General features: G+C 45.1%; 2 protein-coding genes across 4 annotated transcripts; both read left to right on the top strand.

The window, feature by feature from the left end:
• The first annotated feature begins 702 nt into the window (after positions 1–702).
• LOC142899787 (lysosome membrane protein 2-like) lies at positions 703–18,689 on the top strand. Of its 2 annotated transcripts, XM_076043563.1 has the most exons (13): positions 703–1,397; positions 5,994–6,151; positions 7,282–7,429; positions 7,876–8,067; positions 8,166–8,257; positions 8,653–8,772; positions 11,498–11,676; positions 14,081–14,199; positions 15,755–15,828; positions 15,923–15,974; positions 16,136–16,288; positions 16,481–16,522; positions 16,767–18,689. In XM_076043563.1, the coding sequence occupies exons 1-13, from the start codon at positions 1,275–1,277 to the stop codon at positions 16,875–16,877; spliced, it is 1,563 nt and encodes a 520-aa protein (XP_075899678.1). In that variant the 5' UTR covers positions 703–1,274; the 3' UTR covers positions 16,878–18,689. The 2 variants fall into 2 exon arrangements, with proteins under 2 accessions (XP_075899678.1, XP_075899679.1); XM_076043564.1 differs by lacking the exon at positions 16,481–16,522 and having other exon boundaries at positions 711–1,397.
• Positions 18,690–19,268: 579 nt separating this feature from the next.
• nup54 (nucleoporin 54) lies at positions 19,269–25,218 on the top strand. Of its 2 annotated transcripts, XM_076043662.1 has the most exons (15): positions 19,269–19,407; positions 19,824–19,931; positions 20,281–20,364; positions 20,524–20,559; positions 21,052–21,138; positions 21,430–21,588; positions 22,013–22,239; positions 22,357–22,544; positions 22,622–22,818; positions 22,896–22,950; positions 23,163–23,256; positions 23,814–23,921; positions 24,094–24,213; positions 24,481–24,591; positions 24,681–25,218. In XM_076043662.1, exons 1-15 carry the CDS (start codon positions 19,365–19,367, stop codon positions 24,807–24,809), a joined length of 1,746 nt encoding a protein of 581 aa, XP_075899777.1. In that variant the 5' UTR covers positions 19,269–19,364; the 3' UTR covers positions 24,810–25,218. The 2 variants fall into 2 exon arrangements, with proteins under 2 accessions (XP_075899777.1, XP_075899778.1); XM_076043663.1 differs by lacking the exon at positions 20,524–20,559.
• Positions 25,219–25,470: the final 252 nt, after the last annotated feature.

Raw genomic sequence — 25,470 nt, forward strand, 5'->3', positions numbered from 1 at the left:
AATGAACAGAAAGCGCTAATTACGGAAAAGAAAAGAAAAAAAAAAATCCCCAGCGTCACAACCATCACCCGAGGGGGCAAATACTACGGGGACCAATCAGCGTCTTGGGCGGATGAGATGGGCGGGAGAGACTTCACGGACCGCTATGCCGCAAACCAACAGTTTGTGGTGGCACTTTTCGGTACTTTGCCTGTTGATTTGTCCAAAACTTAAAAGTCGTAAAGTCACCATCCACTCCACCTGTAGAAGGTCCGAGAAGCAAACTGGCCACTTCAAGCAACATTTTAACATTGGGGGTTCCGCCGAAAACGACGGGATCACGCGAGCGGTGCGCCGGACCCCCCCCAGGGGTTAAGAGTGCGAGGGTCTTCCTGCCGTTGTGGTAAAACAAAACTAAACAAAACCGAAAAACTCCCGACTGTCTGGAGTTGTCTTTCATTGTAGACGATTCATCGCCACATGTCTTTCTGTGCATAACTGCCTCGCAGAAGCTTGAAAGCAGCAACATTTCTGACGACTTCATTGAGGAGTGGTTGGAAGAAACAAAAATATCTTTCATTCCTCCTCCATTTAATTTGGGCTAAGAGTGTCTTTAATGTTTTTTTTTGTTGTTGTTTTTTTTAAACAGAATCATCCCGTCCATAAATCGTTGTATTCTAAAAACGGTCTGCTGTAATCCAAGTGTTTACTCGCACAACGGAAGTGAGACGATTCTATTTACTAAGTTTGACAACTTTTAAAATTCAGTTTACCGACTCACTCCTATACGTTTATAACGAAGCAACAACTTCTTCAGACGTGAATTGTGATGATTTCCATTTTCTTTTCATTAACGTGAAATACAAAGTAGTGACACCCGTGAATAATAGGCGCGGCAGACCTTGCGGTCTGAGGAACTTGACGTAACTCTAAGAAAACACGCGCAATCTGGATTTTAGGAGACGGGCTGATTTGACAAAAAGAGAGACGAGCGCGACAGCTGGCTGCCTTGATCTCCGCCCCCCCGCCCCTCGCTCGCAGTTGAGACCCGGGACTCACGACACGGTTTCGTCACTGAGCCGCTCGGAAGTTTGAACTCCCTCCCACCGGTAGCTGCCCGCTTCACAGCAGCGTGCAGAAAAGGGCTGCGCGTTGCACGAGTCTTGCATTCAGCAGCCTACGAAGACGTGTGAGCTGCGTGGCCCGTCAACTGTCTTTTCCGAGCATCACCCACGCCTGGGAGCGACTCGTCCCATTCATCCTCGAAAGAAGTCGGAGAGGTTTGCGTCGCCGACATGACCCGCAAATCGTGCCTTATCCCCGCGGTCGGGGTCATCTCTGCCCTGCTGCTGGCCGTCGGGATCGGCCTGATGGTGTCTCAAGCTTTCCGCACGGTGATGGACAACCGCCTCAAGAAGGTAAGACAACAGCAAACTTGCAAACTTTCTTCCAGCACCCGCGTGCTGGCGCAAATTTTCTTTGACCTAATTTGACCGCGCTCATTCATTAGAAGGGGGGGGTTACTATCGCACAGACGATCTCCTGTCTGGGGGAGAAATGCTGCATGCTTGTTCGTTTCCTCTTTTATTTATTTATTTATTTATTTTTTATTTTTTGTGAGTGGCGATTGTAGAACTCCAGCGTGGAGTTCCGTTGACTTTAGACTGACATTTAACGCTCGAGCTCGTTGTTCCCCCTTCTGCCGCCGCAAGATTGCGTTAGAGGAAATCGATGAAAGGCACTCCGTCTGGTGTCCTCGGAGTCCTGTCCCTGACGTGAGATGCAGGCTAGTGGTGTTACTTATCGTTGAGTTTGAGTGCTGTGGTTGTGGTTTCAGTGAGAAGGCAATAATGGAATGACCGCCTCAGACTATGAGGAGGAAATGGGGCGATTAGATTGCGTTACTTTGCCATTCTGTCAAATAGAATACACCAATAGGTCACACCTCTGATACTAGAAAGCATGATTCTTGGGAAAGTGTATGAAAAAACAATGTTTGATATTATTAGTGCAACTGTTTGTTTGTTTTTCAGTTCGTTGGATGATTGATAGCTGATTAAATAAGGAAAATGTCTGAGAGCAATTGTTTTCAAATTAAGATGTTTGAAAAGTTGTGCTTGGATTTTTCACATTAAATTGTAAAACGCATAGCCTACCACAATCGGCAGTAGCATGGCTTTGGGACATATAATAAAACCCCAACACAGGGTCGCCAGAAACACCACCCCTCTTTGAGACCGACAGGGCTGAATAGGACCCTTTGCGCCCGACAGAGCTTTGCCAGCCTGTTTTGCTCAGAATTCTCCCATTAGCATTGAATGCACACTGGGACTCTGGTGGTCCATCCAACGGAACCCTATATGTGTCCAAGGCTTTTAATTCCAGGTCTCAGAACCATTAGCATTGCTTGTTCTTTTCATTGGTTTGGTTTTTTATTTTTATTTTTATCACACATCACAAGGAAACTGCTCAGTTTAGAGCAAGGAGCAAGTACTCACATGGAGCAAAAAAAAAAAAAAAAAAAAGTTCAAATGTCTCTCAGTCCAGTCATGAGTTTAGTATGCATCAATGAAATATCAGTTTCTAATGATTCAGTTTCAAATCGGCCAGTCGGTCACACCTCGCTAGATTTAAAAAGTTTTACTTGGAGGCAGTTCTGCTCAGCAGGATAATGCAGTCAGCATGGAAGTACTTTCTTAGTTGAAGCTAAGAATACAAGTCTAATAGAGGAGTCTTTTAAGTGTGGAATGTCACTTTGCGTTCTCAAAGCATCTCCGTTGCCTCGCTGGGTGTAAACTAGGGCTGAGCGATTAATCGATTTTAGATCGAAATCTGTTTTGGGTTTTTTTTTGGTTTTTTTAGTGAAGACGATGTTAAAAAGAGGAAAAGAGGAAAATCGATTTAGTGTGGTTGTTTACACTAGACTTGTGTAAACAAAGAAGGTTTTGGAAGTTCGGCAGATGTGGCGTCTAAGTTTGCAGGTGCATTATATTGTACTGGGGGTGTGTACTGGGCTTCGGCTGATATTCAACACTATCGCAATATTTACCGTCGTGTTCAATATTCTTTTTTCTCAATAATTTTTCGCTGTTCCTCTGGCTTATCGGGAAATGCACATTGAACTGCCGGGTGGCAGCAAGGTTGGATATGTATGCAGCGTTTCAACACACAAACATGGAGGATTTAGTCACGAAGGAGAATGCGAGCTCGCAAATTTCAACTGTAAACCCTGGGCCGTATGTTCTGTTAAATTTGGGGGGGACAAAAAAAAAATTGTGACTCGACGATGGTTGGGGCTTTTAAACTTTAATACCGGTTCACTGGGATGTGGGTGCGACTCGCAGAGATTCTCGCTGTGCCTTACCACGGCCGTGTTGAGTTACTGCTCAACCCTGGATTCACGGGTGTCAAGGATCTCATTCCATGGATACCCTCCCAGCAGTAGACTCCCATTGTGCACTAAGCTGCCTTCACACTGCTAAGTTTATGGGGAAACCAGCTGGGTTGGCACCCACCGGTCCCCTACCCACCACCACCACCGCCATCCCTGACAGCAGGGTTTCAGCTGGAAGTGACCTGCGAGCGAAGTGACGGTTAAAAATGACTTGTCGTTAATTTGTGGTTATTTTTCAAAACGGGGATGCGGGATTTGAAACTTGTGCACCTGTTCACCGGGTAAAAATACAACCAGCATTAAAAAGCGGTTCAATTATCTCAAGTCGAAGGCATCCAGTAGTTTACACTCCTTGGCTGTCAACTATTTTCAGTTCAGTTCAGCGGCATGACCAGACGTAAGTTGAAATGGGCCGAGGCGTTTTTTTTTTGTTTTGTTTTTTTTTTGGCTGCTGAGACAAACCCACGAAGAGAATGCAAGCTCGCTGCCCAGTGGGTGGTGTTAATGAACACCCTCTTCGCCGACTCCGCTCTGGTGTTGGCTCGCCCCCACATCAAAGAGTCAGCCGCCATGTGTATTTATGTATTCACCTGCTGCATGTGTTTTCAAGCAGGGAGCGGTGTGAGGGCGGTGGTTGCTCCTATGCTGAGATAAGAGGGCTCGTTCCTGTTTATGCCACGCTGCTCTTTTCAAAGTGGTGCGCTGGGGGCACTGCGGATTGTTTTCCCGGGGCACAAAAGGACGACGCAGAATGAGCACGCTTTCTTTCCCTTCCTCAATCTAAGGTGACAGTTGCATTGTCCTTGGCTACTCTGCGAAACTTTTTTTTGTCTCTGCACAAGTGGAGGCACCTCTATGGGGGAGGGCGGCAGTGAGGGTTGGGTTTGGCCCGCCCCCCTCCTGCCACCCCCCCCGAAATAACGGGGACTCGTTATTTTGAACGAGTCACTCGCAAATCCGACACAATCAGGCCGGCGAGAGATTTTCTGTTTGATGTGTCGATTAAAAAAAAAAAAAAAAAAAAAACAGCTAATCCCGCTGCTTCGTCCTCCTTCTGTCACTTTTCCTCTCAAAGAGCTGGTGGGAATCACGCCACGCCGCCACGCCGGTCGGTCACGGAGGCTGCGGCAATCTGCTGGGTCGGCGTTCAGGGCAGCGCAGGTTGTGCACCTCCCGGTTCCCCTATGAGGCTCAGGCCCGGAGGAATGCGGCTCACATCATTAAGGTCGCCGTCCTGTGCAACCAGCGGGCATCCAGCCCCTCCACCGGTCACATGACGGTTCCGCCGCCCTCTCCCCCTAAGTGCGCGTCGCCAACGGCAACGGCGGACAATGAAGCCGTAGAAGGGCCCCCCCCCTCCCCCTCCCTTAATGCCATTCATGCGTGCAGCCAATGCACTTGTCCGACGCTCAGACACGCCGCTCCCCATCACGACCCCCCAGGGTTGTTTTTGTTCTCTGGCTTGTTTTTGCTCCAAGAGCAACGGCAGGTTGTAGAAGGTTGGAGTCCAGCGCGTATGTTCGCCTTTGGAAAACCTTGCTTCGAGTTCAGCATGAAAAGGGAGGCACACCTTTTTATCGAGAGAGGGTTGTTCATAATAAAAAAAAAAATGTCTGCACAAGTTTGAAGGTTCCTGAAACTAATTTTTGACAATGCACTGATACCAGTGTTTAAAATAACAAATTAGGCACCTGTCAATGAATTTGCCTGTGTTGTTTTTTTTCACTGGTGTTGCTGTTTATTTATTCAGTTGTGCTAAAGCAACACCGCAGTGATCGTTCACTAGGCCGCCTGTAAGAGAGCAGAACTTCAATCCAGCAAACTATTTTTAGAACCTTTTTAGGAGAAGATTCTTTTCAGCAAATTGTTTCAAAAGCCCCGTTTTGTCTTGTTTTTAAAAGTCCCAGTGATTGTCACATCCCAAAGGACATGAAATTTGTTCTCTGCATTTGACCCATCATCCCTGATGAGTGGAGTGGTGGGCAGCAGCAGTGCCGCGCCCGGGAACCTTTGGGTGACCTGACCCCCCCAGTTCCAACTCCGAGTGCCAAGCAGGGAGGCAGTGGGTACCATATGTACAGTCTTTGGTATGACCCGGCCAGGGATCGAACCCACAACCTACCAGTCTATCATTTGACCGCTGAACTTGTAGACCTCTTCACAATTGGGGAATTGGAAATGGAAAGAGGGGAACCAATGTGTCAGAGATGACATCATCTACAGTATGTCAGAGGTGAATTTAATTAATTAATTAATTTATTCATTTATTTTAAAGAAAAGGGTCCAAAATCTACATCTTTTCTTTTAACCAGGGACACACAAAAGCATCAATTTTAAAACTCCAGAAAGTCTCTCTTTGTAACTTTTCCCATTAGCATGTAAGATCGGGACATTATTCCTTGGCTCGGTACGTTGTGCGCTTACTCTTCTCTTTGCTAAGTTCATTTTGGCTTCAAGAGCAACCCACATTTACCTGGAGTTTACCTGAGCACCCGGTAATTCTCATCATTACGGAAATTTTGCTTTTTGAACATGAGCTGTGTCATCAAATTTGCCAAATGTTGTCGATCAAATGTTTTCGTGTCTGATCGTTTTTGTTCTGTATATCACGTCTTGACAGGAAATCGTGTTGGTCGAAGGCAGCCGTGTGTTCCAGTCATGGAAAAATCCCCCCCCTCCCGTCTACATGGAGTTCTTCTTTTTCAACGTGACCAACGCGGACATGATCCTTAAGGGAACCAAGCCGGCGCTCACTCAGGTCGGGCCGTATACATACAGGTACGGGGCAGGAGTATGTCGATAAACATGAATGCGGCAGAGGAGAGAGGTGCATGAGGGCACGCATCCATTTTCATTGTGATGTTCATCGCACTGAAGCGCTGCCAGTTACAACACTTAGAATGTGACTAAAGTTGACACATGACCGACTGTGGCTGCCGGTCATGTGTCACGGTGATCTAGTCAGCACTAGTCAGCACAACGCATCGGATTCTGTCATGTTAATTAAGTGTGTGAGGAAGCTTCTGTTACATTATTATTGTTATCATGATCTGAAAGATGTGCTGCACTAGACCTGAGGTCGGTTTGTAGAAATGCTTTTTCTTTTTGTGAAAGAAAAAAAAAAAAAAAAAAATGGTCTCGAGGGGAAAAACCCAAGTTGAACATACGACTCTCTGTTTTCACAAACTGCAGGAGCCAAACTTTAGAGAATTAGATCAAAGTGTGACATTTAGTGACGCTGTGGCACTATGGTAACCTAACCTCAGAAAGGTTTTCTTTTTTTTTTTTTTTACCACAGTTTTCAAGTTAAATGCATCAGTCCTGAGTTGAGTAGGGTGGCTAGATATTAACAAAAGAAAATCTCATATTTTCTTATCCAGAAATGACTGTCACATTCTGCAAATAGGTTGATTATTCCTACACTTCAGTTATGACGTAACTCTCATGCACTCAACTCATTTGGAGGTTGTGTTGATTCTTTTGAGATTTTATTTTTGTAGAAAAAATTTGGGTTTATTGCATAACTGCTGATTCACCTCAGTCTCATAAAACCGGAATAAACTGTGTACAAGTTTTCCCTTCGTTGGCTCGTCTTGCCACAACATAGTTTTCATTGATTAAGCAGGGTATCAGAACATTTATGGAACCCACTTTGCTGTGCAAGAGTTGTTTTTTTTTTTTGTTTTTTTTTCTCAGAGGTTCGTCGTCTCGCGGCGCTGTTGAAATCCCCCGTTTTATTTGTTTCGTTTCTCGGCAAACTGCAGAGCAGGACATCGGCCTCTGTTATGTCGCCTTCTCTGCCTTGTTGCTCACTCTTAGCTTAATACATAGACAAATAAATGTCAAATAACGTCATCGTTTTTGGCTTGTGACCGCTAATCCTCGAACGCTCACTGTCATGTCCGCAGGGAGTACAGGTACAAGGACAACGTGACCATGGTGGAAAATGGCACAAAGGTGTCTGCGTACAACACCAAAAGCTTTGTGTTCGTGAGGGAGAAGTCCGTCGGTGACCCGGCTGTGGATACCATCACCACTGTCAACATTCCAGCCTGGGTGAGTCATGAGCTAAAGGTCGCAGACGGCGTGAGGAAAGTTGGCAACCAAGTCGGGGGGGGGGGTTCTGATGCTGTTATTTTTCTTTCTTGCTCTTTTTATGTGAAAATTCGGCCACATTCTGGATAAACTGCTGTTTCAGCAGCGAACCCTCCCCCCCCCCACCTGCTACCGCCTTTGCGTTTTTTTCGCAGCTGCTTTTTCGAACCGTCGCTCTTGCGCTCTCTGCTTCTTTTCAAGCGATAATGGAAGCCAGGGATGTCGTAAGATGGATTGAAAGCAGATAAGCAAGATGAATGAGCGAGGTTTTAGAGCTAGAGCCGGTATTTTAGCCTATTCATTTTCTGTCAGGTATGTATATATTCCTGACATATACCTGACTCTATGTATCTATGTATATTTTCTTCCCCTTCTCTCCTATCTTGATTTCTACTGGCTGTCCTCAGGCTGTCATGACCAAAGTCAAAGCAAGCTTTTTCAGATCAGCTGGGGTGAACGCCAAGATGAAGACATTGAAAACCCCCCTGTTCACCACGGTCACCGTGGACGAGTTGCTGTGGGGATACGAAGACAGCCTCCTCGCCTTTGCGGCCTCCAGAGACGCTACAGTTGACAAGGTCTTTGGCCTCATGTACAAGGCAAGTCAGTTTTTACACCCAACAAAACAAAAGTGAACCAAAGTCAACTGTGGGGACGTTTCGACCTGACCTGGCTCTGTGTGTGCGTGTGTGTTCAGAAAAACGGGAGTAACGACGGAGAGATGGTCTTCCACACCGGGGTGGAGGACTACATGGATTACGGCCGCATTCAGACTTGGAAAGGAGAAAGGTTCGCTCTTTTTTTAAGCCGCTGTGAGGTAACGTGGTTGGCTAACCATCGGGATTTGAAACGTTCCCCAAAAATCCTGGGTCACGTGCCAATATGAAGTGAATACAATGGGATATATGTTGGGTTTAGTTCTAGAGCGTTAAGATGGAGACGATAGTGATGCTGTTAACTGAAGCGGGCACGCTTTTTATAGACCGGGCCAGCCAACCAAATACTGATTTCTCTATTTTTCTCCCACTTAACCTTAGTGCTGTTTATTTGTCATTATTAACACTTGCTTAGATATATCAAAGACATTTAACTAACTAACTTGGTTTAAGTTGTATTTTTCGCAACGTCTTGGTGTAACTTCTTAAAAAAAACAAATGTTAATGGGATCAAATGTGGTTTTGCAGCAAGCTGAAATTCTGGAACTCTGAAGAAAGCAACACGATCACTGGATCGGACGGAAGCGCTTTCCATCCTCTGCTGACCAAAGATGAACGCATCCACATTTTCACGCCAGACCTCTGCAGGTACATAGGCGAAGCTTTGCATGGCACCGAAAGACCAATAGAACCCACTGTTCCCAGCCTTGGTCCCCAGTATTGTCTCGCAAACGCCACCAAAACGTTCCGCCCCCAAGCTAGTCGTTCAGTCTCCAGTCTAGACCGTGGACTCTATGGTTTACTTCAGCCTGCTGGTTATTTATGAAATAACTCCTGCGGTTACTCTTTCAGTGTGATGATGATGTGACGCTGCTGGCCAATGAGGGAGGAGGCAGAAGGGGGAGGGGAGAAGAGAGAACTTGTACCCTGGAAGGAGGAAGGGGAACCAATGAGAATCTCCATGAGATTTGTGGCGTTAATCCGAATATTTGACATGATAAAGATCGACCCCCCCCCCCCCTCTTCCTCCCTCTCCCCCGCCCTCTCCCTGTCTTGCTGTGATGAGAGAATAAAGATGTTCTGACAGCCGCCGAGCCCGTTCCATCCTAATCTGCCGTGTGAAAGTCCGACGGCGCTTATTCGGACGCTTCGCCTCGCACTGGACCGACGCTTTTCCTGCATTTCTGCCCGCGCCGGCCAACCACATGCTCACATTCCACGTTCTCATTCAGCCATCCCCGGCGGCCGCACAGGATATTTTACAATATGGCGTCTTGGCTGGTGATAGCGAATGAAGCCCATGTTTATTTCTGGTCCTTGACCTGAAAATGTTGGACCCTGCCAGCAGCACAGTGGGGTAGGGGCTTTCATATTGGGGATGGAAATATGTTCACAGGCCATGGATCGCTATCATAACATCCTGATCGCATACAAACAGCGCCGCAGGTGACGTCTGTTTCCTAGCCAAGGCTTTACGGCCCTATACCACGCAGGGCCGCGGGTTTCCAGGAAACTGTTTATGGTGGGCTTTGCTTTAGGTGGAATGTGCGGACATGAGAGGTGGGTCAGCAAAGGAAGGGGAGACCACCATGGGAATGAGAGATAAAAAAGAAAAAAAAAACACACACCCTGAAACATAAAACACGGCCGTGGACTCACTTAACATTTTCCCAGCAGCTTTTGCTCGTTGAGCCTTTTTGGACGCCTTTCTGTGAAACCCCTCCGCTGCATCTGGCCCTATTTTTCTTTTTTTTTTTCCTTACGTTCTTTCTCCTAAATGCCTGGCAGATACCGTCTGGGGCTAATGGCTCCGAGTGCTTTGTGGTCTCTTCAGGACGACTCCAAAGTTCCAAGAATGTTGAAAAGAGAAGGAATTCCCTCCTGAACGCTCGCGGGATCTGTTTTTGGGAACTCTTGAGACACAACTGTCCCTGTGCGTTCCCTTAATGATACGTCCAGCTTTATATAATAACCTTGTCCTTAAAAAGCCCTGGCTGCTTGAGACGCAGCCGCCGCCCCCACCTCCGCCTCCTCCTCCCACCACCACCACCCTCCTTCTTTTTTTTTTGTCGAGGGCGGAAAGAATCCGCCCCGGTGACACGGCTGAACCATTTGACTCTGATTGGACTTCCAAATGTTTACACTTTCACCTACTTATTCATTGCCTGGGGGGCGTCATTATGGCCGCCTCCTTGGTTCCCCCCCTTTTTTTTTTCCCTTCTCTTTTGGTTGGACCTTAATTCAAAAGAGGAAATGTTCCATTAACGCCTACATGTTCACCTTTCACATCAATGGCCTCGCTCCAGACTTTCAACCAAAATCCAGAGTAGCCCGTGTGTCTAGTTGAATGACATCTGGCTTTGATGGGTTGGTTGAGTTTAAAAAAAAAAAGAAAGAAATGTTCCCCACCAAGGTCCTGACAGGGCAGTGACCTTCTGGTCCATTTATGGACCGCTGAATCACTTAAAGATTGGGATTTTGACAAACTGCAGACAGATGTCATAGTTCAAATACCAGGCTGCGACCTTTCCTCCTGCATCGACCTTGCACCGGGAGCGTGCATGTTCTTTAAGAAGGATTTTTTTTTTTTTATTCTTACAGATTATTAAGAAAAATAGAACGGGGCACGCTGTATGCTACACTTATGTAACTTTCACTTAGCTTTCCTACTTCCTACCAGCATGAGAAGCTCCAAAAACTTGACGCCTTTCATTTTTCAAAGAATGGTGATGTCAAATGCTGAGCCAACAATTTGATGTGTGCGTCCCTCTCCCACACCTTTCTCCTCGCTATTTAACCAAAGAGGAATTTATCCCTTATGACTGTTCGAATACCGGTTGTAGGATGGAGGCTGTGAATAAATATACACTGCTTTTTTACTTGGCTTTTCCCATGAAGGTCAAGGGAAAGGTCCGTACAGTATTATTGCACAATCGGTGGGCCAGCGACGAACTGTGTGCTCCCAGCCAGTTGGCAGACACTGTGTGGAGTCCTTTGTTCTTGAGGAGAATCGTGGGGATTCACTAAAGAGAGCCGAGCTGCAGATGCACTGGAAAAGTAATGACCTTCAACAGCAAGTTGCTCTCCTTGGGGGCGTAAATAAAACAACTGACATTGCAGCAGCAAAGTCGGAGACTTGCATGTAGAACGAACCACTGCAGCTGCACCTCAGCTGCGGAGTTTCAAAGTAAAAGTCGATGCAGGATGATTACGGTTCCTCTCGGCTGTAATTTATAGTACGAAAAGGGCCAGGAAATATGACTTTCTCACGCAGTTTTGTTTGCTACTTAGTAGCAGGTGCCTCACCACACAAGCAGATTTAAATGGTATTTAAAAATGTGTTGATTCAACTGGTTCCGGTTGCCTTCCCCAGGACCATCTACATGGATTTTCAGAAAGAGGTGGAGGTGAAAGGAATCCCGGCGTACCGCTTCACGCCGCCGCGCTCTGTCCTGGCCAGCAAGGAAGAGAACCCGCACAATGCAGGTTTCTGCGTCAGCCCCAAAGAGTGCCTGGGAACCGGGCTGCTGAAAGTCAGCCCCTGTCGCAAAGGTAACCATCGACTGGCCCCGGCGTGTTTCCCTCAACCGCGCTTCTGTCTCTCTCTCCAGCTGCCCTCTGTCCTGCACCCACAACACTCAGCATTTCACTTGGTCCTCATTGGTCCCTTTAATGAGCAACATACACACGGAGCCTCAAGAGGACCCATATTTTTACCTTTGTACCTGTGTCATGTGTTAAGTGAAACAAGCCCTCTGTGATGTCACAAAGGGTGCTGATGACAACAGCCCCGCAGCAAGGTGTTTGTTCAGCCTGCTATGATTGAATGTCTTAATTCCCTTCCTAACATGTTGGAGGTCTAACAAAGCATGAGTTTTTGCAGGAAGCTCAAATTTGGCATTTCAGGTGGAGGCAGTAAGCCATCGGTAAAATTTGTAACTTTTTTGGGGGAAATCGTATGTTTTTTTTTATTTTTTTTTTAACAATTTAACTTTGATTTAGAACAGCCATCCTAAATAAGCTTCCTTTTCCTCTCCTTCCAGCCCTCTTCATGTTTTCCAGACCCTTTGCTGACACCCCCCCCCCCCAAAGTTATCAGTTGCTTTCCTTCCCACTATCAGCGCTCCTAATACCCTCTAAATGAACCATGTGACGCAGCTCTCGAAGCCTCTCCACACCTCCGGCGCCATCTGACCTTGACTGGCCCAGTAGTTGAGAGGAGGTGGGGGCCCGGTTTTTGCCCGTAAGCCCTGTCACATGATTCCTGGCCCTTGAATATGACCACCGGTGAACAATGCCAGCATGTTTCCAATGCTCTGCTTACTTTTTTGAGTGTAGGCGAAGATTTAACGCGCTGCGGGGCATTTTGAATGAATTTGAGTCGTTAAATAAACGCCAATGCGGGAATGCCGGTTAATAAAACCTGTCTGTTAATATTTTGTCTAAAGCAAATACGGCCTTTGGGGTCACGGCACCAATTTGGTGCAGCCAGCAACAGACATGTAACACCGGCAGGGTTTTAAAAGAGCGTGCAGACGGTGAAGTCGGGGTCAGGCCCTAAAGGAGTGAACACGGTAATTATTGTCACTCACGAGAGCGCCGACACGAGCGTGTTTGTGTGTATACGGTGGCCTGGAGGACGAGTCCATGTGGGAGGTGTCCAGTGTTTTCATCCCGCGTCTGTTGCCAAACAGTGGATCAGGAAAAGGCTCCCCTTTGGCCCACTTTGTCACCGCGTGTCTGTCTGCTGCTGACACAGTGACACAGGTGCTGCAAACAGACTACGTGTGTTTCGTGCGAGTGTCCGTGTGTGAGTGTAGCGACCTTGTAAAAGAAAAAAACAAAACAACAAAATAATAATAATGGAACCTGACCAGGTCGCTTGCTGTGTTCCATTTTTCTTAAGTGGCACTATCTATCACGTAGATCTAATCTCCCCTGCTCATAATGTGAGGAAGGAACTTTTTTTTTTTCTTAATTCGGATGTCAGATGCGGCCGCTAATTTGTTTTACCAGCAGGGTTGTTGTCCATTTCTGTACCCATTGTTTATTTCTTTTGGGAGACCGACCCTCTTCGACATGCCTCCATGAGTGCTGCAACAGAGGTCATGCAAGCTCCCCTCACAGTCTCCTGGGGACCCTTCCTCCCAAATGTTCTTGTTTCTGGCCGCGTCCTGAATAGATCCTGTATGAGATTCCACATCAAAAAGCAGGATATGTCGGCTATGGGATAAAACGTTATTTACTTTGTTACCTTGCCAAGAAGGCCAAGTTCCCACTCGTGTCCGTTTTTTGTTTTTTTTTAAGTGTGTTGAAGTATGTTTGTCAACAGATCTGCACGTTAGCTACTTAGTAAATCTTCCTGAACGCATGCTGGAGGGAAGTGAGCTCAATTAAGGACCCATTACATCCTGGGCGCGTCAAGTTGGTTTTTATTCATTTATACCAGCAATGAATGTTTTTTGGTGCAGACATGTGAGCCATGCACTTACTACATTGTATACTCTCCGTGCAGGTAAAAAAAAAAAAAAAAATCAGTATCGCGTGTTTCCATGTAAACAAGAGTGTGATGTGAAAAAAAAAATGAAAGCTTGGAAAACCAAGCACAGTCGACCTTTGGTAACAGTTGAACTTTGGGTGTTGCAATGCTGTGCAAAAAGTGACACAAATTGTAGTCCGACACCGGGGCTCCTTTCTCGCACAGAAAAACTAAAATTGCCTCCAAAAACTCTCCGACTACGCAAGTGAAATCAAGCAAAGAATGATGGGCGTGCTCAGACAAGAGGGCAGCCCAGGTTTCCACCTCTCTGTGCTATGCTTTCTTGGAAGTGAGACCAAATGCACATTTAATGACTAAAAGAATCATTTATGTAGCGGCATTAGCCAGCAATGAATCGCCACATGATGTGGCCGATCTCTTCTGAATCCTCTCACCGCAATCTCTCCTTACGACCAGGTGCACCGGTTGTTGCCTCCTTCCCTCACTTCCACCTGGCGGACCCCAAGTATGTGGAGGCCGTCGGAGGAATGTCCCCCCAGATGGAGCATCACCAGACGTTCCTCGACCTTAACCCGGTAGGCCACCGGGCCGCCTTCCGTCAGCCATGAGAGGCGTCCTGGAGTTTAAATTAGCAGCATTGATTCTTGGACTTTTTTGGTCACATGAAACGCTTGGGGCAGCTGGATTTTATTTGGCTTGGCAAAGGCTAAATAATAAGTAAACAAACACAAGCTCGGAAACATGTTTTCTTGTTTCTTTTGGCAAATGCATTTAGCAACACGGCCTTAAAGTGTTTTGAGTGTGATGTTGTGAAAACAAAAAAAAAGAAGAAAAGAAAGCAGAATTGTTGTATATATTAGCGCAGGGCCCATAGTAAGCATACAAACACAACTGTACGACAAAGCAATATGCTACGTTGGAGAAAATGAAAACAAAACAAAAGTTGGCACCTTCTTTACGACGACCCGATTCTGGGTCAGGGTGTCGTACGCAGCAGGATTACTATTGCAACAACACATCATCAGTAGGGTAAAACTCACCTGTCTCACGACAGTCTAAACCCAGCTCACGTTCCCTATTAGTGGGTGAACAATCCAACGCTTGGTGAATTCTGCTTCACAATGATAGGAAGAGCCGACGTCAAAGGATCAAAAAGCCAGTTATCCCTGTGGTAACTTTTCTGACACCTCCTGCTTAAAACCCAAAAAGCCCGTTTTGGCTACTTCAGCCCTATGGGGGCCATGTGCACACTACGGACAGAAAAACAATATTGAATAAGATTTATTTTTTTTTTTTTTTTAAAGTTGAGTGTTAATTTACCCACACCGGGGAGATTTGCGCGGTAAAAGTGTGATAAATCTCACGAATATCATGTGTTACTAGCAAACACAGTCCTCTGAGTGTTTTTGGATGGATGTACAACCAGTCAGAGGCTCATGCATGTTTTGGCACAGCAGTGAGTGCACCCATCCATCCATCCATCCATCCATGTTCAACCCACTTATCCTCACGACCTTTACGGGGCTCGAGCCAAGGCCTGTTGTCTCGGGTGAAGGCGTGGCGCATCCTGGACCAGTTGCCAACTACTTACACTGCCCACACAAATCATTTAACAGCCGCTCCACACTCACACGCACATTGCGCGTCGTTACTCGAGCTTGCGGACTGGCCCCAGTTAAGCGACTATCCCTCTCAAAGTCAAGCCTTCACTGCCATCTAGTGGTTGGAAATAATTGCAGTCTCTCCCCGGTTGGACGACACTCCATCACAAAAGTAAGCCTTCACTACCATCTAGCGGCAGGAAAGAATGCTTACCACAAAGATTTGACACGGGGGTACATTAAGCTAAGTTTACAGTGAAAATTATATGAAAATTTATCACGTAAAAACGTGATAGTTTCACGTTGTAACGTGAAAATTATCACAAAATAACATGATAGTTTCACATTTTTACGTAAGAATTATCACGCAAATCACGAAATATAACATGATACTGAGACCTGTTTTTTTCTGGGGTGCCAGCAATGCGCTTCCGTACCTGTGAAACCGAACCGTGCCAATATTTTTGTCGCCTGGTCCTGGCGGTGCGTCGCATTTTCACTTCACTGCATCACTTTTACCACTTTGCAGACCACCGGAATTATTGTGCGTGCAAATAAGAGGGCCCAGGTGAACCTGCTGATCGAAAAAATCTTAGCGTTCGCGTAAGTACCCGTGTGCGACCTTGGCCTGCACTCACTTTTTGCATCACTCTGATGAGTTTATACTTAAAGTGCACTTCTGTTGTGTCCATAACAGGTCCACGAATTATCTGAACCAGACGGTCTTTCCCGTCATGTTCATTAACGAGGTAAGAAACACCCGTGAGGTACATTTGAAAGCTGTGAACGCCTGCATCCAAACATAAATGGTCAAATGAGATGAAATAAGAAGTCCTGATGTCTCCTATGAGAGTCAAATGCTGTACAAGCGTCTCCCTAATTTTCCGCCTCTTGTTTCGTCTCGCCACAGAGCGTAACCATAGACGACGCATCTGCAGCAAGGGTGCAGAAGCTGCTGCTCATCTCCAACCTGGTGCCCAACTTTCCGCTCTTCATCGTGGGGCTGGGGGCGCTCCTGCTCGCCATCTTCATCGTCCTCTTGATCAGGAGCCGCAAACAGAAGGTACGTGACCACAAGGCTTTGCGCTGCGTGTTATACCCTTATGTCATTTCCGATTAACAGCTTGCCGTTTCCTTGCTTTATGCTGTGGTGTCATGACGTTCTGTTTAATTTCATTTGGCATAATTAATCCCGTTGTTTAACCTTTCACTAAAGGGGCTGTGCATGTGTCTGCTATTGAATGTCTTTGTGCAGAATGAAGGTAACCGCATTGAGTTTACCAAGGCTGTCTATGCTGTAAGTTTTCATAATTGCTCTCTTTGATTTTTTTGTTTTGTTTGGTGTGTTTAAGCCTTTTTGTCTAACTATTTCAACCACTTAATTATTCTCTTGCATCATTTCATATGCAGTTAAAGTTCCCTTCTTCATTAATTAATCCCGAGGCCGTGCTTTGCTGACTGGGCTGTTTGAAGTACACATGAATTAAGGGGCAGAAGTGCAACTCTATAACTGCTCTTTTCACCCTCGTCTTCCCAAACAGAAGTCAAGTGAGGAGGATGCGTCCTACTCCCCAGTCAACGAGAAGGAAAAGGAAGATCCCCAGAATGGAACCTACCTTGGGTTGGTGGATAAATCTGAGCAACAAGCTTGAGGAAGGAAGAAAAACTGAAGAAAAAAAAAAAAATTACTCCAACACGATAAAGAATCAACATCAGTTGAAGTCTCAGGGGAGGAAAGGAGAAGGGTGGGTGTAGCTGAGAATATAAGTTTTTGTCTTTGTCCCAAACATTATGTTCTGTGATTTAAATCACACCAAGCTACCTTGAGTCAAGCACTGTGTTCAAAAAGGGGGGGGGGGGGCGATTTGAAATATAGATAAATGTAAAGGGATACATTTGCTGATCATTTGTGTAAAATTTCAAGTTTTGCAAAGAAAGCTGCATGGTTTTCATGAGTATATTTAGAGAGCTTACCCAGTTATTATTCTGACTTTTCAGTGCTGTGGCCTTGCAAGCAATGTGTAATTTGGCATCGAGAGTGATGGGACTTGAGTAATTAAGTCAATAAACTGTGAGGAGTTTTTTTTTTTTGTTTTTTTTCCTGTCTGATTTTGAATATTTTCATTAGTATGACTATCATTTCTAAAGGTTCAGTCAGCTGAGTTTTGCCGGTGGCAATTTGCCTTGTAATTTTTGAAAATGTAAAGGAGCTTCCGTAATGCATAAATATCTTTTTTTTTTCTCCTTTATCTCCGTGCCTAAACAATCCAAGTTATGGGATACTACCTTTGTATATACACAATGGGAAATGTGATAGACCTACATTCACCTTCCCGTCAGTGTCCTACGGGAATGATTACCAGACAAAGCGCTGTATATTTTGAATACATTCATTTTTGTAAAATAAGGTGTGTGTGTGTGTGTGTGTGTGTGTGTGTGTGTGTGTGTGTGTGTGTGTGTGTGTGTGTGTGTGTGTGTGTGTGTGTGTGTGGACGCGTTTAAATGAAGCATCTTAAACTAGACCATCGTGTACCTCTTCTGGTGCCTTAACAAGCACAGTTTAATCAGCTTTCTGAATTATTCACACACCTTTTGTGTGTAAAATTGCAACAACAAAAAGTTTGTGTTGACAGTATTATATAGTTTATTTGCTAAAAACTAACACGATTGTGTAAACGTGTAATCCATTCAAAAAGCCTTTGCATTATTGGTGTTGAATACGAAACCCAACATTTGTGAAAAATTTTCAATCTTTTTTTTTTTTTTTTTTTTTGACTGAATTTGGTTGCGTCCAAGTCTCTTTGCATCTTGAACTCTGCAGATGTGCCTTGAAAATAATCAGTGTTACTGGAGTTGTTTTTGCCTTTTGGAGTTTTTAAATGTTGATGGAAAAAAAGATATCAAAAAATCTGACCATCAACACATGTTGTTTCCTTCCATAAACCTAACAAAACTGAGTGCAAGTTGTTTGATATATTGTTGTACTGGGCTGCTTTTGAAAAATATTGGATCAGGTCAAGTTCTGGTTGTTGTTGTTGTTTTGTCAAAATGCTGCAGAACTGTTTTAAATTAACTGTGATGATTGTTACTGCTAACATCACTCTCGTTCTTTACCTTGACATTTCACGGATGATTGGGTTACTAAGTTCATACAACCGTGTTGTTGCACAACTCTTGTCAGTGACAATGGTAGTATCAGACAATGTAGGAGGAGCTGTAACCCGTTTAGACAATTTCAATTTAGGGTTTCTGTGCATGTGTGTTGGATGTACACTGTGATTGAAAAAACATAAAACAGGACTGAAAGACCATGAAATGAAGATTAGAGAAATTAGTGAAAGTGTACTATGTAGTGCTATCAAAATCTTTCTACAAGGCAGAGTTCGGCATAACATCCTTACTCTGTTGTACCAAAAACACCCTGCTCTGGTGTGATAACCGAGAATAAAATGACGTTTTAATTACTGATGTGTTTCTTGGAGTTACCCTTACAGCTACAACTGCATATTTTGATTGTCATTGTTTTTGAAAGATGTTGACTGTTAATACTTTATTACCATGTTCACACAATAAAATTAGTTTCAGTAAACGTGTCCTATTTATTTATTTATTTTTGCTAATTATTTGCAAATATTGAGATTTCTCTTTTTAATGCAGCAGCTTGGTCAAGTTTCAAGATAAAGTCCCTTTTAAATGTCTGTCAACATACTGTAAAAAACAAAACAAAACAAAAAACACTATCTTGTTGCATGTCAGAACATTATTTGTCAAAACACAAATACAATTGACAGTTACTTTGAATTAGTTGCTAAGTACTTACTGCAACTTCTCACACAGAAGGGGACACTCTGGCGTTGTCACTGTCGTCGCGTGCTGACGACGTACATTGAAATCTGATAACGACATTTTATTGTTACCATACTTTAAACGTACACATTTAGCATTTTCCCAACTCTTAACACTTTAATCCGGTTAGGAAATCACAAGATAAAGGCTGTACAGCAAGTAGAGTCTGCCTGAACGAGGCCGTGCACGCTTGCACAAACCCGGCCTCCAGGTGGCGGTAATGTGCTGTCTCGCTTCACGTCAACTTTTTTCCCCTCAAGAAGAAGGAGCCGAAGAAGTGTGTGATAGTCAATATGGCGTTCAGTTTTGGCGCTGCCACGAGCAACACAGCGGCAAGTAAGTACATTTTAATTTACCTTAACTCGAACAAATTTAAGAAATTATTATGTCTATTAATGTCACAACTATATATGCGTGTACATTCGCAGTAGCACACGTAAGTCAAACCGATAGCACATACCGTGATGTTCACCTAGCTGTCATGGTGGAAGCAACCTACCGGCTAAATTAAACGCTTCACAAGGTGGTGTGCGTTGGGAGCTAATTTTATACGCTTTAAATCCATAGTATGCATTTCACATGTACCTATCTTAAAATATTAGTTTCGCCAGCTGTTGTCACGCATGTTGTAAGATTTCCATCTGCAGGTGTGACGCTATTTCGGCTAATGGGCTCTCGTGATAAACACAAGTATGCGAAAGTATTCCTCTTCTTCTGCTTTTACTTATTCTTATTCTTCCATTATTTTCTAGCCAATCCCGCATTTTCATTCGGCTCATTTGCTGCCAAAACCACGGCACAGACCGGGTTTGGCTTCGGCACCGCAGCAACAACAACGACCGCGGCATCCGGATTCGGCAGTAAGTCTCGAATGCCATTATTTTTGTTTGTTTGTTTCTCAACTTCTTTCTCTCACGACCCACTGTAATATCCGAAGAATCTGATGTGGCCCCTGCAAATTGTGTAGATTTTTTTTTTTTTTTTTTTCCCTGTTGGTGGTGTGAGTGAAAACAGAAAGTGCTATTATGTGCTGTTCTCAGTAGTAATAGGTATTATTTGTTTTACTTTCCTTTACTTTCCTTTTTTAGGACAATATAATTATATTCAGATTTTTCAAAGAGTTGAGGATCCAGTCTGACAAAGTTGCTCCATACTAATAAGCGCAGAACCCTTTTTGTCTTTAACATGAGCTGCATTTTTGCTCTGCAGCTCTCACAGCCCCGGCTTTTGGGGCAGCCACTACCACTGCAGCTGCACCAGCCACTGGATTTAGTTTTGGCTCCACCAATACTGGTAAGATGCCTTGTACAAATTGTGCAGCTCGCCTTCTCTCACAATACATTAAGTATTTCAAAGTTCAAAGTTTTTCTAGCAACTTAAAGTTCATGCGAGGCTCTGTTTAACCCATCCGTGTCGTTTCTTCCTTCACACGCCTGCCTCCGCTGGATGCAGGATTTGGGGGGCTGGGAGCTGGAAACGCCGCGGCTGGTGGGTTTAGTTTTGGGGGGTTTGGTCTAAATGCCAACCCAGCAGCAGTCAGCTTTAATGTGGGGTGCTTTGGTACAGCAACTACCACTGGCACAGTTTTCAATTTTGGTAATAGCCTGGCTAGCACAGGTAGATGACCCTTGTGATTGATCAATCAGTACAGTCTGCGTCTCGTAAAGATTTTCTTTCTCCATTTTCATGCCTGCTTGGTGCTTTGATTTTATTTTTTCATCTCACATGTTCCTCTGTCTAGAAATGTTGTATCATGCTGTTTACATTTGCACGAATGGATGAAATCACACCATGTCTAGTCATCAACCACTGGGAGGAAATGTTGTAGCTTCCTTTTAAAAATCATGACTTATGATTCTTTTCTCATCCAAATTATAATGATTAGATGTTTTAATTTGTCTTGATCACATTCTTTTCTGTCACTCTAATTAACATCTGTTTTTTTTCATCAATTTTTATTTCATTTTATTTTTTTTACAGGCTCATTTGGAGGCTTTGGAGCGACGACAACAACTGCTCCTGCAGCTGGATCTACTTTCAGCTTTGCCACTCCCAGCAACACCGCAGGTGACTATCAGGGCTTACTCCAATTTCATAACTTAAATATAGACCGTTGCCTCATTTGCAGACAATGAAGGAAATATGCTGTTTGTTTGTTCGAGTATTTCAAGAACAGAATAAGCTCTGCAGTTGCGTACTGTTGCCACAAGGTGGCTCCCCCTCTGTACCTGCGCATGCATAGAGGGCCTTTTCATAACTCCGGTTTTGAGGTGTAACTACATAGCCATCATTTATTAATCCAGTATTTAATTTATCATTCTTTTGTTGCTCTTTTTTTTTTTTTTTTTTTTTTTAAAGGGAGCCTGTTTGGAAACACACAGAACAAAGGCTTTGGATTCTCCTCTGGACTCGGCACCGGGACCACCGCTGGGACAACAGGATTTGGAACTGGATTAGGAACAACTGGCCTGAGTGGGTTTGGAGGTTTTAATATCCAGCCAACTCAGCAGCAACAAGGTGAGAGCACAGAAACTTATGAAACACAGAAGTTGCTTTAAGTTTATTTTCAGTCATTCACCACAAAATCATAAATGTATTTTGTGACCTAAAGATGAGTCATCACATTTGTCTTTTTTTTTTCAATTAATTAAAATTTTAGCATTTATTCATTCTCATCACTGATGGTCACAACTAGCAGTTAATCACGTTTCTATGTGCAGTCAATGCAGAAATCACACACAAGCCCCTAATTTTGGGAGGTTTTTGCGACTAAATGGACTGTAGAACTTTTGAGCACCTTCACTCAGCCCCAAAGAGCTGCGCAAAGCCTCTCGTTCACACCCTCACACACAAATTCTCATTCCATTCATACGATGCCAACAAATGTAGGTGTTTTTAACAAGATGCAGTCTAACCTTATTTATCTGCTCATCCTCCGCAGGGGGTCTATTCGGCCAGCAGGCGCTGCAGCCGGGTCAGCCTCAGCCCACCCAGCTGTACCAGCAGGTCACCGCTCTGTCAGCGCCCACCTTACTCGGAGATGAGCGCGACTCCATCCTGGCCAAATGGAACCAGCTGCAGGCCTACTGGGGAACCGGCAAGGGCTACTTCGCTAACAACAACCCGCCTGTCGACTTCACTCAGGAGAACCCGTTCTGCAGGTTCAAGGTGAGACCAGGTGCCTCGACACAGCTGTCGGCGTCTTGTGGTTTGTTTCACTGTCAATATGACCCTAAATGAGAATCCCCTCGCCCTCCCCCTCCCCCTCGCCCTCCCCCGTCCAAGGCGGTGGGCTACAGCTGCGTTCCAGTGAGCAAGGATGAAGACGGTTTGGTGGTCCTGGTCATCAACAAAAAGGAAGCTGACGTGCGAGCGCAGCAGCAGCAGCTGGTGGAGTCACTCCACAAGATCCTCGGGAGCAACCAGACCCTCACTGTCAACGTCGACGGCGTTAAAGCCCTGCCCAACGACCAGTGAGGCTCTTTGACATGCACATAGAATGTTTCAGCTCTGGCCTCTGTCACAGCCACGTGTCGCTGTCTCTCTCTAGGACGGAGGTCATCATTTACTTGGTGGAGCGCTCCCTTAACGGCACCTCCAAGCGCATCCCTGCCACCACGCTCTCCTCTTTTCTGGAGCAGAACAACGTCAAGACGCAGCTCGCACAGCTCGGCGTGCTCATGTCCGTCACTCGCACAGAGCTGTCGCCGGCGCAACTCAAGCAGCTGCTGCAGAACGCGCCTGCGGGTGAGCGACTTTACGTGCACGTTAAAATTTCACAGTTGCATAGGTGGAAATGGCAGCTAAGGTCGATGTGTCCACAGGGGTGGACCCGATCATTTGGGAGCAGGCCAAGGTGGACAACCCTGAGCCAGAAAGGTGAGATGCTTTGCGCTGATGAACAATGTTGTATATGCAAGAGCAGTTATAATAAAACACAATTCCAAATGTCCAACACTCGGAAATAATAGAAGGCCACTGATAGTGGCATTGTTGTTTTCCCAACTCTGTCTCCAATGTCCTGTGTTTTGGTGCGGTTGTCATTCCAAAGTTTGATCATTAAAATGACATAAAACCTGCTTCTCCTCCAGATTAATCCCAGTGCCCATGGTGGGTTTCAAAGAGCTCCTCTGCAGGCTCCAAATCCAGGAGCAGATGACCAAACAGCACCAGACAAGAGTGGATGTGAGTGTGTTTGCCGTTCTGTAAATGGAGCAGGGGAGTGTGTTGAAGTGGACCCGAGCATCGTGACTCCTGATTAGCACCAAAGGGATTGTGCAGTGTCAAGGACGGAGTGTGCAGGTGTCCGACTCACACCTGCTACCAGCAGCTGAAAATTTACAGTTTATATTATTATTATTATTTATTTTATTATTATTGTTCCAGATATGGCCACAAGTGCACGGTCAATATCTTAGTTTACATTATTGAGTTCATATCTCATGTTAAATTATTGAAGAGAGGGAAAGATCCCTTTGCTTTGCCTAACATTATCATTAGCTGTTTATTGGCCGATTTTGCGAGGTTGAAGTCAGGATGTACACTTGAAGGAACTACAATTGGACAAAATCCCATCTGCCTTGTTGATGTTGCATTTTCAAGACACTTAAAATTAACATGTGATGCAACATGTCAAGTCTTGGCTCGTTGAGAAATGGATGCAACAAATTTAGAAAAACAGATGTCTGGAAATGTCTCATGTTGACAGTTTTGCTTTTCTCTACTGTGCTCCTCAACTTTAGATCATCTCCAGTGACATCAGTGAGCTCCAGAAAAACCAGGCGACCACTGTAGCAAAGATTGCCCAGTACAAGAGGAAGCTGATGGATCTTTCTCACAGGGTGCTGCAGGTATTTGATTTATTTTTTTATTTTTTTATTTTTTTTTCTATAATCTTGGCCTTCAATGTTTTGTGTTTTTTCCCTCTCTTGTATCAAAGTGAACAGCGGAGCCTCTGATGTAGACGCTCTCCTGCACGTCCACGCTTTCTATTTTCACTCCTCATTCTTTTGCCACCACCAGGTGCTGATCAAACAGGAGATTCACAGGAAAAGTGGCTACGCTATCCAAGTGGATGAGGAACATCTCCGTGTGCAGCTGGACACCATTCAGTCTGAACTCAATGCACCCACCCAGTTCAAGGTGAAGTTCGTCTGACTGCTGCAGTATGAATTCTGCCTTCATTTCCCTTGCTGGCTGAGAGCAAACACATTTTCAAATGAGGATCTAATGGGCTTTGGCACATTCATTTCTTTTTTTAAATTTATGGCTTCAAAGTCAGACATAGTGTGTGGTTGTTTTTTATTTGATAAAACCCAGCTAATGGCTTCAAATAATAACAGTCAGTGTGGAGATTCATCAGTGGGCATCGACATATGGTTCCAAAATGTATGTCGTCTGTCTCTCCAGGGTCGCTTGAACGAACTGATGTCTCAGATTCGGATGCAGAATCATTTTGGCGCCGTGAGATCAGAGGAGCGCTACAGCGTGGATGCAGACCTGCTCCGAGAAATCAAACAAGTAAGGCATCTTTGGATTGTACGATTGCATGACGATGATCTGCCGAACTGACCGGAGAGCTGCCCTGTTCTGCACATCTTTGCTTTCAGCACTTGAAGCAGCAGCAGGAGGGTTTAAGTCACCTCATCAGCGTCATCAAAGATGACCTGGAAGACATCAAGCTCATCGAGCACGGCCTCGGCGACAGCGGGCACCTGCGAGGAGGCATCCTGAGCTGAGTTCATCCCGGAAAGATAACGTTTGTCTTGGTGTTTGAACAACCCCCACCCCCACCCCCCCCCCCCACCCCCCAGTCCGAGGCAGGTCAATACATCAACTTTAGACTTCTCACTTCCTCTGTTCGCACGTCGACGGGTTTAGTTGCGGCTCCGTCTAAACCAATCAAACGATGGCTGAGTCAGCCGCACTGTCCGGACTGATGAATATCGACAGAGAGACTTTGTGATGATAAGCTGGCTTCCTGTGTGTCAGATCAGGTGACAAATGCAAGACTGTGCCTACAACACATGGCTTTGAGAGTGTTTTTGTTGTGATCATGAACATTGTACATACACCTTTGTATTTCTTTTTTTTTTTTTTTATGCTGGCCTTGAAACAATATGAAATAAATTTCATTTAAATTGTCAACAGACTTGACATCCACCCTGTTGGAGGTTACAGGTGAATCGTCGTCGTCGTCGTCGTCCGTGACTCACGTGGCATTAGCCAGTCTCTTGTGTTTACACTAGTAAAAGCCCTTTTCCATCTCTCATCAAAGTAGGGCTTGAGTTGATAGGATTCATGTCCTGGATTCTCATTCCCGCCGGGGCGAAAGACTGACTGGCAGTTGAACTGATTAAGCGGCTGTTGCAGATTACGTCCCCCCTCTCGCACAGCCTG

Source organism: Nelusetta ayraudi, unplaced genomic scaffold, assembly GCF_046127955.1.
Source record: "Nelusetta ayraudi isolate G7.1 ecotype Tasmania unplaced genomic scaffold, CSIRO-AGI_Nayr_v1 ptg000076l, whole genome shotgun sequence".
In the NCBI taxonomy this organism is placed as follows: domain Eukaryota; kingdom Metazoa; phylum Chordata; class Actinopteri; order Tetraodontiformes; family Monacanthidae; genus Nelusetta; species Nelusetta ayraudi.